At 35.5% G+C, this 13,073-nt stretch overlaps 1 protein-coding gene across 2 annotated transcripts in view; it reads left to right on the top strand.

The window, feature by feature from the left end:
- Window positions 1–13,073, top strand: part of LOC100246885 (phosphatidylserine decarboxylase proenzyme 2) — an 85,786-nt gene that overhangs the window by 32,256 nt on the left and 40,457 nt on the right. For both annotated transcript variants that reach the window (XR_009467021.1, XM_002267912.5), the window contains exons 5-11: window positions 3,694–3,762; window positions 5,831–5,923; window positions 6,022–6,072; window positions 7,752–7,835; window positions 8,209–8,300; window positions 9,216–9,368; window positions 9,455–9,539. Coding sequence is in view for 1 of the 2 variants with exons in the window: in XM_002267912.5 (XP_002267948.1) it covers window positions 3,694–3,762; window positions 5,831–5,923; window positions 6,022–6,072; window positions 7,752–7,835; window positions 8,209–8,300; window positions 9,216–9,368; window positions 9,455–9,539 (627 nt within the window). In the remaining variant the exon portion in view is untranslated. The remainder of the gene's footprint in view (window positions 1–3,693; window positions 3,763–5,830; window positions 5,924–6,021; window positions 6,073–7,751; window positions 7,836–8,208; window positions 8,301–9,215; window positions 9,369–9,454; window positions 9,540–13,073) is intronic.

The raw sequence follows: 13,073 nt of genomic DNA on the forward strand, positions 1-13,073 counted from the left end.
CCTAACCCGCCAGACTCCTTAGACTTCTAGACCATGTCTTAAGTGACTAAATGATCTCTTTTACCCTCCTCGAAACCTGATCATAGAAAATCTCTTCGTAATTTCTCAATCCTCAAAGCTATTGAAGCTGAAACCTTGAAAAGAGAAAGAAAATAGTTTGGGATGTGTGACAAACAAGACTGAATTAGGGTGATTCTACCTCCTAAGGACAAAAAGGCCTTTTTCCATCTATCCAGCCTCCTAGAGACCATATCCAACACTGGATCCCAAAAGGAGAGCGAATTTGGGTTCCCTCCTAAAGGAAGACCCAAATACGTTAAAGGTCAATCAGAGACTGCACAATCAAGTAGAGAAGCCAACCTTGCGGTTTGGTCTTGACTAATGTTGATTCTTGAGAGAGTGCTCTTATTTAAATTGATCCTTAGCTCTGATAACCACCCAAACACCAACAAAATTAACTTGAGAGAATGCAACTCTTCAAAGGATGCTCTACAAAAAAAAATGGTGTCATTTGCAAATTGTAAATGAGACACTTTGGCCCTATTTTTGCCCACTAGAAACCCCTTGAATAAACCTCTTTTCTTCTCTCTCACAATCAATTTGCTTAAAACATTAGGCACCAAGGTGAAAGGAAAAGGGGAAAAGGGATCTCCTTGTCTTAGGCCTTTGTATGCCTTAATCCACCCCTTAGTGTTTCTATTTACTAAGATTGCAAATGTTGCCGAAGATAAGCATCCCCTCATCTAGGATCTCCATCTTGAACTAAACCCTTTTCTTTCCATCTTGAACTAAACCCTTTTCTTTCAAGATTGTGGTCCAAAAAATCCCAATCAACATCGTCATTGGCCTTTTCAAAATTAATTTTGGGAACTAACCCTTCCTCTCTTGATCTTCTTTTCTCATCCACCAACTCATTAGCAATCAAGACAACATCCAGAATCTGCCTCCCCTCAACAAAAGCACCTTGAGTTAAAAAGATGGTGTCTTGGAGGACTTTACGCAACCACCCTGATAGAACATTGACTATGATTTTATACAAGTTAGTAACCAAACTGATGGGTCTATAATTTAAGATCCTTCTTGTTTGACTCTTTTTTTGGCACTAGAGCAATGAAGGTAGCATTTGTGCTTTGATTGATTATTCCATTGTTGTGAAACTCTAAAAACACTCTTAAAAGATCATCCTTAATGGTCTCTCAACACCCTTGACAAAAAGCAATTGTGAAACCATCTGGGCCAGGGGCTTTTTCCTTATTTAAATGCAACACAACATTGTGAATCTCCTCTTCTGAAAAAGGGCGATCCAACCACTTGACACTCTCTACTGAAATAAGAGACTAATTCAAGCCTTCAATCCTCCAAGTACCACCTAAAGGCTTGGAAAATAACTTCCCAAAATGGTGCTTAATCTCTTGTGAAATGCTCTTAATATTATCTAAGATTACCTCATCTTTTGTCACTAAGGATTTAATGTATTCCGTATTCCGACTACCATTGGCCATCCTATGAAAAAATTTTGAATTACAATTCCCTTCTTTTATCCATTTGACTCTAGATTTCTGTCTCAAAAACACTTCTTCCTTTGGCAGCACATCTTTCAACTCCCCTTTCCTTAATGTCCTCCTTGCTGCTAGATCAAACAAAAAATTCCCTTCTTTTTTCCTTCTCATCCAAACCCACTATGTCTAAAAGGATAATTTTCTAGTTTTCTTTTAAGTCTCCAAAAGTCGCCTTCTTCGACTCTTTCAATTTTGACTTGACAAACTGTGTCTTTTTTATGAATTGGTGACCTTCCCACTCTTCAAACCGACACTCATTCTACCAACCACCTAAAATATCGCTGAAATCTAAGTGAATTAGCCACATGTTTTCTGATCTAAAAGCTGTTGGCCCCCACTTTAAAGGATTGGTATTTAACACAATTGGACAGTGATTCGATGTCAATCTGGGGAGAGCTTCTTGGATGCATTGAAGGAAATCTTGCTCCCATTCTCTAGAAAATAAGAATCTGTCCAATCTTTTGCAAATAGGGTTTTCTTGCAAATTAAACGAAGTGAAGGACACATTCCTCAAAGGCGGATCAATTAATTCACATTCTCGTATAAGATCATCAAAATCCCTTATGCTTGAGGTTAACCTGGAGCCTCCTAACTTTTATGAAATTCTTCTTATGACATTAAAATCCCCACTTACACACCGTTTTGAAAAAGTTAAGCCTGAAAGATCTTGAAGCTCCAACCAAAAATCATTTCTAAAGACCATAGATCGAAGAAAGCCAAAACGACCCTTCTTCCTTTGACTCCAACTTGACTGCAACAGAGAAAGATCCTAGGACAACCTCCAAGGACGTAAACCTCAAAGCATCCCAAAAGATTACCACTCCTCCCAAAGCCCCGCTAGCTGGAAGAACTACCTACTGTTTGTTTTTTATCTTCCACACACTACCCACAAACCTCCTATCACAAGACTCCCTCTTTGTTTCCTGTGATAGGACAACATCTAGATTTTCAAGAGAAATAAAATCCTTCACTACTCTTCTTTTCTTAATGGAACCGAGACCTTTAGAATTCCAACTAATAATTTTCATAAAAAATGAAAAAACCCCGAAGACACCAAAGGACTCAAAAAACTAAAGGAAGCTAGGGGCACCGGAAGAAGTTTTGTTCTTCCTTTTGGAATACACCTTTTCCACTGAGCAGCCACTGCTTTTGGCCGACTGAACTCCATATTATTGTACTATAAAATTTCTTGACCAAAGGTCACCTCGGAACAGGATTCTTGCCTATTTCATGCCGTATTTCATCATTTGAATTTTTCAGAGAAAAATGACAATGGAGGCTGAGGAAGGGTTATAAGGCAGTGCTGGAACAGAAAATCTAAATCTAATGGTCAATTAAAAGGCAGCAGCAATGCAAGCCACAACAAGAAATGCTTTATTTTCAGATTAAAAAAAGGAGCAGAATTTTTATTTTTTATTTTTTCAAAAACCGGATTTGTGCAGGTTCCTAAACAACCAATGATGAAGGCTCAAGAAAAAATTGAAACCCTAAGAAGCCAAATTTGGCTCTGATACCATCAAGAACGATAGAGAGGAAAACTCCAGTTTTCTTATTTTTCACCGTGAACAATAATAGTACTTAAATAGGAAAGATGGCAACGACTTGCCATAGATAATTCCTTAATTATAGGACCATAAAGCTATCCCTAAAACTAAGGGATAAAAACGTAAAAAACTGAAATACAAAAATGATATTTGGAATTGATCCTTATCTCTTTATTTAAAAGGAGATAAACAGATCAACTAATCCCTATTAATTGATCCATATCTCTTTATTTAAAAGGAGATAAATAGGTCAACTAATCCCTATTTAATAGGGATTTTATTCTCTGAATTCCTACAAATTGTTTACTCAGATCCATAATATTCAGCAACAATGGAGTTGCTTAAACTTTTCACTGGATTTTTTTTTGCTCATCTCTTCTTTGAAGTTGCTAAATTAATGTAATTGCATTTGTGTTTGAAAAAGCAAGAATACCCTCTAATCAAGAAAGTTATTTGCAAGAGAGTTCTAAAAGCAAAGTTTTCTATTTTCTTTTTTCTGTTTCTTTCAAAACTGTACAATATTATAATAAGTGTAAAATATTATTTGTACATTGTGGTTTTCTTCATAAAAACCTTTCCTTATGGTGCAGACCAACAGATTATCCAAGAGCAATCTCGTTGGCCATTGTGAGATTGATCTTTTTGAATTTCTTACTCAGGTGAGTTTCATTTATTTCATGCTTTTTGAAAGTGAAATGGAGAAGTTAGTCTAAATTGTAACAACAAATGATCATGCAATTTGTTTAGTAAAAAGAAAAAAAAGAGAGGAAAATAATAGAAATAGAGTGCACATATCTACAACATTATGTGCACAATTAGTTGTATATAATAGTTACTTCATTTATGACTTGGAAATCATGTTCTAGTGCAATGTTGATAGAATCATATATTTTGGTTTGTTTGTGTGGCAATGAAGTTAATTCTGTAATGACAATATCATTGGAATTGATATCACTAATAGTGCAAAATTTTCCAAATTGTAGAAACATACATATGTATATTATCCTATTGAAACTAATGGTGAAAAATGTAATTTTCCTTTTTAAGGCCAAAAAAGAAAAAAGATAAATTTTACCAAAAGGGGGCCACATGTCAGATATGTAGAAGTAAATAGAGAGTGACCAAGGGTGAGACAAAGAGAAGATAGACAAGGAATAAAGAAAGGCTATAACCCCTAGCCCTCACCCAATCCATAAATAATATCCAACAAGAGAAAAATCTACACCTTGACTAAACATAGAGAGACTTGAAGAAAGCCTCTTTCAGCCACTCATAAGTTCTGCACATTTCAAAGGCACCAAAACAAGGTCTATCAACAGAAAAAAAAAAAAAAAAAAAGCACCAAAACAAGTACAAAGGGGCTATTCTCCATACCTTCCTACTCCACTTGCTTACTCCCTCACCAACAACAAGCCCTGTAGAGGGAGGGTTTCCTGTTAGTGAATGGGAATATGGTTTGCAGCCTCCTACTGGTCTTTGCTTAGGAAGCATTTACTAAGCCTGGTCTATCCCCTGTTCATAAGTTGGTAAAATGTTAGGATTTTCTCCTAAATAGTTAGCCAAACAACAAAAAATGCCCCAAGGGCCATCGTTTAACCTCATACTCCCTAGTAGGAAAACAAAATGAACACTTTGAAGCTAAGGAGGCATAGAATGATTTGACAAAGAAGCACCCATTCTTCCAACCCCATCATATCAATGTCTACCTACTAACCCCTTGAAAACCATTGCTTAGATTTGCTAAAGAGAGTTATTTACCATCTTGGTCTCCCAATCTTAGAAAGATCTTAAAAAACAAGGAATCTAATATCCTTACCTATCCTTGGCCTAAAAATTTGCTACATTATCATTTTTATGGGAAGCAACTCTAATATAAATTTCTTGAGAAGGGGTTTGCAATTGCATATAAAAACTCTCATATTTCCTAAACAAGAAAATTTTTCTTATTTATTTATTTGTTTTTTATTTTTCTGTAAAATTCTCTTTCATCTTTGACATATATTAGTATTCCTAAGGTCTTTTAAGTTAAAATATAGGTCATGATTAATCAAGTCGAGGAAGCTTAGTTATGACCTATATTTTTAAGTTAAATTATCTAATAGTATTCTTGAGGCCTCTAAACCACTTTCCATACCTAGAATTGATTGATTTTTTTTTTTTTTTTTTTTTTTTTTAACTTTTTCTATTTGCATAACCCATGAGCATGACACGGCTTCTTTAACTTGAATTATGTATGCATGGTATTTTATTTGACATCTGTGCATGCATATTGGTACAAAATTTGCCAACATAACTTTATGGGCTAAAAATCCTAGTTGTTCTCTTTATGTATTCTAAACATACATCAATAAGTCATACATATATACATGCCATTTTGTTTAAATATTGGTAATTTTGCTAAAGAGTTAAGGAAAATGGTTTGATTTCTTGAGCTTCAGCTCTGTTGAGTACTTGTTTGATGGTTTTCTTTGTTCTTGTAGTTGGGAGCCACTTTTTTAGGCTTCCAATCCCGTCTTGATTGTAGAATCTCTTATCCTTTCTTGTGCACACCTTTTTATCTATTAATATGTCTGTTTCCTTGTAAAAAAAATATGCAATGTAAATTAGCTTTACTCTTTGTAGCCCCATGCTTAAGATTTTTTATATTGTATGTAATTTCTAATGGCTGAATATCTATTTGTTCATTTTCCTTTTGTGTTGTTACATATATTTGAAATTCTATCGCAGGATTCAGAGTCTGATTCTGAAGTACTTGATCTGTTTGATCCATCTTCGTCTGGCATAGCCGTTGGGAAAATTAAGGTTTCATGTTCTGTTGAGGTGTGTGGTAGATTACAAACATATCTTATTGGATGGTTGATAACTGAAACCTTCATGAGCATTTTTATGGATGACGTTTGGTTTGAAAACATTGACAGGATCCAACGGAAACTGAGAGAAGTTTTGTCAGAAGGATCTTATCTATAGTGGTATGTTCTTAATAATTTTCCATCTTCTCTCCATATGATCTTTATACATCAACTCATCTATGTTTACTACTCAAATGTCATGTTTAAGGAAATACTATGAATTTATGTCAGTTTTGGGATAGTTTAGAACCAATGAATAAAATCATGATGAGAGCATTGATATCTTGATTGTGATCTTGTTGAAATCAGTGCTACAATCTCACTTCTAGCAATTTCTCAAATGAGAAAAATTGATTTATCTTAGTCTTTGGCATGAGATATGGATATGTTCATTTATATTATTGTTTTATCTTGGAAAACAACAACATACATTGATAACATCTCTGTCGTAGGAATGCGATTTCAGTTGGTTGCACATTACTAGCTGGTACACTGTCTTTTTGTCTTCCAAATCAGGTGTCAGCACATAGTATCCAATTGGTCTCTCTCATTCTTCATGCCAGAGTGGAAAAGAATGTCTGGAGACAGCAATAAGAGGCAAGACCAACCATTGGGCAATGGCTAAAATATATAATCATCTTTTTCACTGCACCCATTTTCCAAGACACAAGAATCATTTTATCTTTTCCAACTTCACATCATTTTAGCAGTCCACCGTGAAATCTTCTCCAAACCATAATCAAAGCAGCCTGAGAGATAGCCTTTTTTATTCAATCAGTAATTAAATAGTTTCTGTAATTACTTTTTGAATCTAATGTATGGATTTTTGTAATTCTGTTTAGATGTGTCAAGATTTGTCCAGTGATCTATGTAGGTTTTTTTTTTTTTTCCAAATTTTTTTCCTGTTTTATAGCAATTTTATATGTAAATTATTATAAAAAAGGGTAAACATGCTACATAATGGTTTTTGCCAGTTTCCATTCTTTTTCCCTTTTCAAATATGTTGCCTTCCAGTTTTTTCCAAAATAAATTGAATTGACCAATAGCACATTTCATGAACTGCATTATGTTGAAGGCTTAATGTGCTTAATGAGGTTATGTTACTCGCTTTCAGACCATGTGAATATTGGGCATACTGCACAATTTGTTTTAGATTTTATTGCTGATGTCTTAGTAAAGGAAGAATACTTTGCAATAGTGTTGGTCTCAACAAATGTCCAACACCTATCTGGGATAGGTTCATTCCTTTAGGGTGATCCTCGCAAAGGACTCGCTTGCATAAACATGAGATGTGAAAAATGCTGTTTTAGTGCAGAATTATGCTTTCAAAGCATCATGATTACAATCTATCACAATAAGGAGCACATTGCAAACTCAAAGCCTCAATTTGTTGAATAATTTTCTGCAAGCTAAAAGATTCAATTATTGAGTATAATCGTATTGTTCAAGCAATTGTAGTTGATATGCTTAACACCACCATATTATTGATTTTCTCCTTGTCTGTCAAAATAAATTAAATATTTCTAAAATATCTTACCTGGAAAATGGTAAATTTTACTTGAAATTCATCATTTTTATCAATATTTAGAACTTAGGTGCTCTACAATCTTTAATGAAATCCATTGGACCATAAAAATTACGGGGAAGAGCCCTGTGTTATATCTGGGTTTTTTTTTCATCTGTTTAATAGGAACTGCATCTAATTATCTTATGTTGATATTTCTCATTCACTGATTCTTATTTTCAGACACCATATAGTGTTTTTCAAAGCAAAGCCTAAGCCATTAAACTTTATACAGGACTATAATGAAGATGGAAAGCTTTCATCCTCTGAGTTCTCTGAATTAATTAAAGCGTTTGGAAATCAAGTGGCAGCTGAGAAGGTGCAAACTCAAGGTTTTATTTTGGGTTTCTATTTTTAGCCCCTTGTTTCACACCTTTTATTGTTATTAGGTACGGGCTTCCTAAATTTTCTTGGGAGTAAATTAGAGTACCTGTATTTGACTGTTAGAGATTTCAAAAAGTGAGAACTCCCATGTGATATTTCAGATCCATGGATATGGGGGTTTAGTATCAGTTCATGGATCATTTGGAAATTTGAATCTGCATTGCTGAAAGGCTTTTCTAAGCAATATATTTGGACTTTGGGCCTCAAATCCAAAGTGACTCTTTCAAAGTCAATGATTCAAATGCTACTTTATAGAATTTTTTTTGTGGATTTTATAATCTTAGCAGTATATTTACCTTGTTTGCTAGAAAGAGGAGCTCTTTAAAGCAGCTGACAAGAACGAGGATGGTGTTGTTAGCATGGATGAGTTGACTGTTCTTCTTGCTATTCAACAAGAAAAGTAATGGTCCCTATAAAATTTTGAAGCAGGAAGCTTTTAATTGTGAAAGTTATGCTTTTTTTTTTTTGTGTGTGTGTGTATTTTATTTTTTGTATTTTGCTTGCATGGGCTGACAATTTATGTTGATTTATACATGGATAAGGCATTCCTTTTACATGATGCATGGTGGAAAGTTCAGATTATCTAAAGAAAAATTAAGAACAACATTGCCCTCCCCTGAACAAGGGTGTCAATAATAAATAACAAATACACCTCAAGTCCTAGCTCTCTTCTATGCTAATCCATCTATCTTCTGGTTAGTTTTTATTTATCTATTAATTTTTCTAAGAAACTATACTTGCATTTATCTAGGCCTCCAGAAGAATGCATCATGTGCATTGACAGATTTGAAATCTCTCCTCCAATTAACATAATGCTGAGGGCTTGGAATCCCTCTTGTGGTCCCAAAAGAAAAAGATGGAATTAAAGAAAGGCAATTTAAAAAGAAAAAAAAAGAGAGACTAATTTCCTGTTAAAAAGTAGGCACTCTTCAAATAAAGCTATTCAAAACTGAGTTGAAGGATTGTGATAAAAAGACTGAAAAAGGGTTGGCTCCTTTACTTGGACCGAGGTTATCTTGATTTTTAGGAGCAGAGATTATTGGGAGACACTGGACGCACGAGAGATGCTATTGTGTTTGTTTCTTGATTAGGAAGAATAAGGAGATTGGTCTAAATCTTTCTATTTTCTTCTACTCTATGTTGTAACCTTTTTTGTGGTAAAACTGGGATCCCTGAGAGCCATTTTCACTTCTTTTATGACTTTTAATATCTCATGCATGCCAGTTTTATTGACCTTATAATGCTCATTTAATGGTAGTTTGCTTTTCGAGCTACTATTTGTTGGATTCTAAATCCTACTTCCCTTTTATTGTAGGGAACCGCTTATTAGTTGCTGCCCTGTTTGTGGCGAGGTTCTAGATTCTGATAAGCTGAACAATATGATTCATATGAACCTATGTTTTGACGAAGGGACTGGAAACCAGGTTATGACTGGAGGGTTTTTGACTGATAAACAGGCTTCATATGGGTAAAAACTTTGTTCATGTTGATCTTTTGGATTATCTATCATAATGTCATGATTATGAACTGAAAAGTAAAATTCTATTTCTCTAGATGGATGTTTAAACTGAGTGAGTGGGCCCATTTTTCTTCCTATGACATTGGTTTGAACTCTGGATCAAGTGCCTCACATATTCTGGTATGCACCTTTCTTACTCTTTTTTTTTTTTTTTTGTCCTTCTTTCTATCCTCTACCTGTTTTGGGGGATTGAATGGATAAACTCATTAATGAAAAGCCATATTTTGTCCCTCCCCTCTGACTCTGCACCTGAGCCGAGTGCCCCCCACCCCTCCCAAACATTATTTTCTTTCCTGGTTTCACCTGCTAGTGCAGTCATAGCATTTTATAGAAGTTTTATGGAAGTATTTTTTATAGGAAACAGATCATTATTAGTAGAAAAGGGAAGGTATAAAGAAAGCTGGAAAGTAGGAAGAAAAAAGGAGCAATAACAAAAGCCCTTCTGCTGTAGCAATATGCTGCTGAATTTGCTTATTTGTCCTATTTGTGCTTGTAATAGATTTGTTGCCTTGCTGCCTGCAGTCTTGATTGGAGCTTAGTGTGGGAGAGAAAACAGGGAAAGACTAATTATACTTTATCTTGGCAAAGTAGTCTTGTCTATTTGAGTTTATCTTTTAAATTTATTTATTTGATGAATGAATTTTTTTGAACAAGAAGATGATATATGGGAGAGTTCTCTTAAAGAAAAGAAAAGATCAGAGAAAAAATTTCTGTTGAGGAACTCCAAAAATAACATAAATCTGCACGAAAAATGAGAACCAAGCTAGTGGGGGGGAGCAGTTGCACAAAACTGTACTCCTTCTCGGTGGCTCTTCTCTTGTATACAAGTTCCTTTGGCCTGCAAGAATGTTGGATAATGCTGTGACAAATAGTCTCCAAGTTACATGAGGATATTGTTTGCATGAGTATTCAAGAGGTTGAAAGGTGGAGTCAGGATATTCATGAGTAGGGGAATTTGTAATGTGGTGTATTTTATGTTTATATTGACTTGGGAATCATGTGAAATTGCAGTGGCAAACAGTCACCTAGGTATATGAAGATATTGTGCATATGAATATGTAATATAATAAAGGTAAAAAATAGAAGATTAAACTAAAATGTAGTAAGAGAAGATGGTTAGTACTATGGTGTATGAAACTATGAGTAATATATGCCATGTGATGTCTTCCTTTATTAGGATGACTTATGTAGGTGATTTTATAGTTATCTTTTTTTATATAAACCCTTAGGTTTGTTTTCAACTCCATTAGACATGATTTTGATTTGTGTGAGGCTTATGAAGTCCCAACTTTGGATGGGTTTGAATTCTATAAGTCCACTATCAGTTTTGGAGTCCACTTAAAGTTTCTCAAGTTTGAAAATGGGATTGTGTAGTTTGCTTTACCCAGACTAGTTTCTGATCATTTTCCCATTTTGCTCAATGGGGGAGGCCAGAGGAGGGGACCCTCTCCTTTCAGATTTGAAAACATGTGGTTGAAGGAGGAAGGGTTCAAAGATTTGGTTAAGAATTGGTGGGTGAGCTTTAATTTTAATGGGGCCTTTAACTTTGTTTTAGATGCAAAATTGAGAGCCTTAAAAGTAGTTTTGAAGACTTGGAATAAAGAAGTGTTTGGTTTCATTAAGGCTAGAAAGGGAGAAGCTCTTAGTCAAGTTGTGTACTGGGATGAGGAGGAGGAGGGTTCAACCCTAAATCTAGAAGAGTCTAAAGCCATAAAGGAGGCAAGGGAGACTTATAAGAAGTGGGTGCTGAGGAAGGAAATCTCTTGGAGACAAAAATCAAGTGTGGTTGAAGGAGGGGGGTTGCAACACCAGATTCTTCCATAGGATAACAAATACACATAGCAGAAAAAACTGGTTAACCAAGGTGAAAGTGAATGGTTGTTGGCATATCGAGGAGAATGAATTAAAAGCTAGTGTGGTTGGCGCGTTTTGTAACTTCTTTTCATTAGAAGGGGGCTAAAGACCCAGTGTTGATGGGTTAGATAGCAGTGAGGTTGAGAGGCTAGATCTTCATTTTTTGGAAGAAGAGGTGTTCGCTGCTCTTTCTAATTTAGGCAAGGACAAAGATCTAGGTCTAGATGTTTCCTTTGCCTCTCTGAAGTAGAGATGGTTGATCACCTTCTTCTACATTGTGCAAAGGCTCCGGTTCTTTGGAATTTTCTTTTCTCATTTTTTGGTGTCTTAAGTTCTCTCCTGTTCAGTGAAGGAAACTCTTCTTAGGTAGCATGGATGTTTCGTGGGTAAAACTCGTTAAAAAGCTTGGCAATGGTCCATTTATGTATATTTTGGACAGTCTGGAAGGAAATGAACATGTTAGCGTTTGACAATGAGGAGTTATTGATCCAAAGATTGAAAAATTCTTTTGTATGTAATTTGTGGTCTTGGTCTAGGGTGTCTGTAGATATGAACCTTATTTCTCTTGTTAGCTTCATTGATTAGTTAGGAGAAAACCTTAATTCTCATTCATATGATTAACTTCTTACAATAGAGAAATATATATACAAGGCTAGGTTGAACTAATTACCATATATGTGACCTATATTAAGAAAGGAAAGAAAAATTGTACACTATAAATACATTATATTCAATACTCCCCCTCAAGCTGGAGCATATATGTCATATGCACCAAGCTTGTTACAAATGTATTTAATCCTAGGACCTCTGAGAGATTTAGTGAAGATGTTTGCTAGTTGATCATTTGAATTAACAAAACTTGTAAAAACACACCCTGATGCGATCTTCTCTCTAATGAAGTGACAGTCAACTTCAATATGCTTGATCCTTTCATGAAAGACTAAATTGAATGCAATATGTAATGCGGCCTAATTGTCACAGACTAGCTTTATCTGTTCATCTTTTCCAAATCTCAATTCCTGAAGGAGTTGCCTCAACCATATGAGTTCACATGTTGCCAAAGCCATAACTCGATACTCAACTTCGGTGTTTGATCTGACCACTACATCTTGTTTCTTACTCTTCCAGGATATTAAGTTACCTCCAATAAAAACACAATACCCTGAGGTGGAACACCTATCTGAGGGTGAACCAGCCCAATCTGCATCTGTGCAACCAACAATTTGGGTATGACCCCTGTCTTCATACAATATACCTTGGCCTAGTGTTCCTTTAATATATCGAAGAATGCGGATCACAACATCCCAATGGTTGTCACATGGTGACTGTAGAAATTAACTAACCACACTTACAAGAAAAGAGATGTCTGGCCGAGTGATGGTGAGGTAGTTCAATTTGCCTAAAAGTCGTTGATATCTCCCAGGATCTCTTAGAGGCTCCCCCATTCCTGGTACAAGTTTGACATTTGGATTCATAGGAGTGTCAACAGGTTTACATTCTAACATACCTGTTTCTTCCAAGATGTCTAAGGCATACTTCCTTTGTGACATAACCACACCTGAACTGGATTGAGCTATTTCAAGTCCCAGAAAGTACTTGAGTTTGCCCAAGTCTTTGGTTTGAAAGTGGTTGAAAAGGTGTTGCTTTAGTCTTTGGATACCCTCCTGATCACTGTCTGTAATGACAATGTCATCCACATAAACTACCAAATAGATGCACTGGCTCGAACATAGTTCTGAAAGGCACGCCTAGGCTCGGGGCGGCGCGACGCCACCCTCCGGTGCCTCACCTGAAGGAAGG

This window comes from Vitis vinifera, chromosome 12 (assembly GCF_030704535.1).
Source record: "Vitis vinifera cultivar Pinot Noir 40024 chromosome 12, ASM3070453v1".
Lineage (NCBI taxonomy): Eukaryota > Viridiplantae > Streptophyta > Magnoliopsida > Vitales > Vitaceae > Vitis > Vitis vinifera.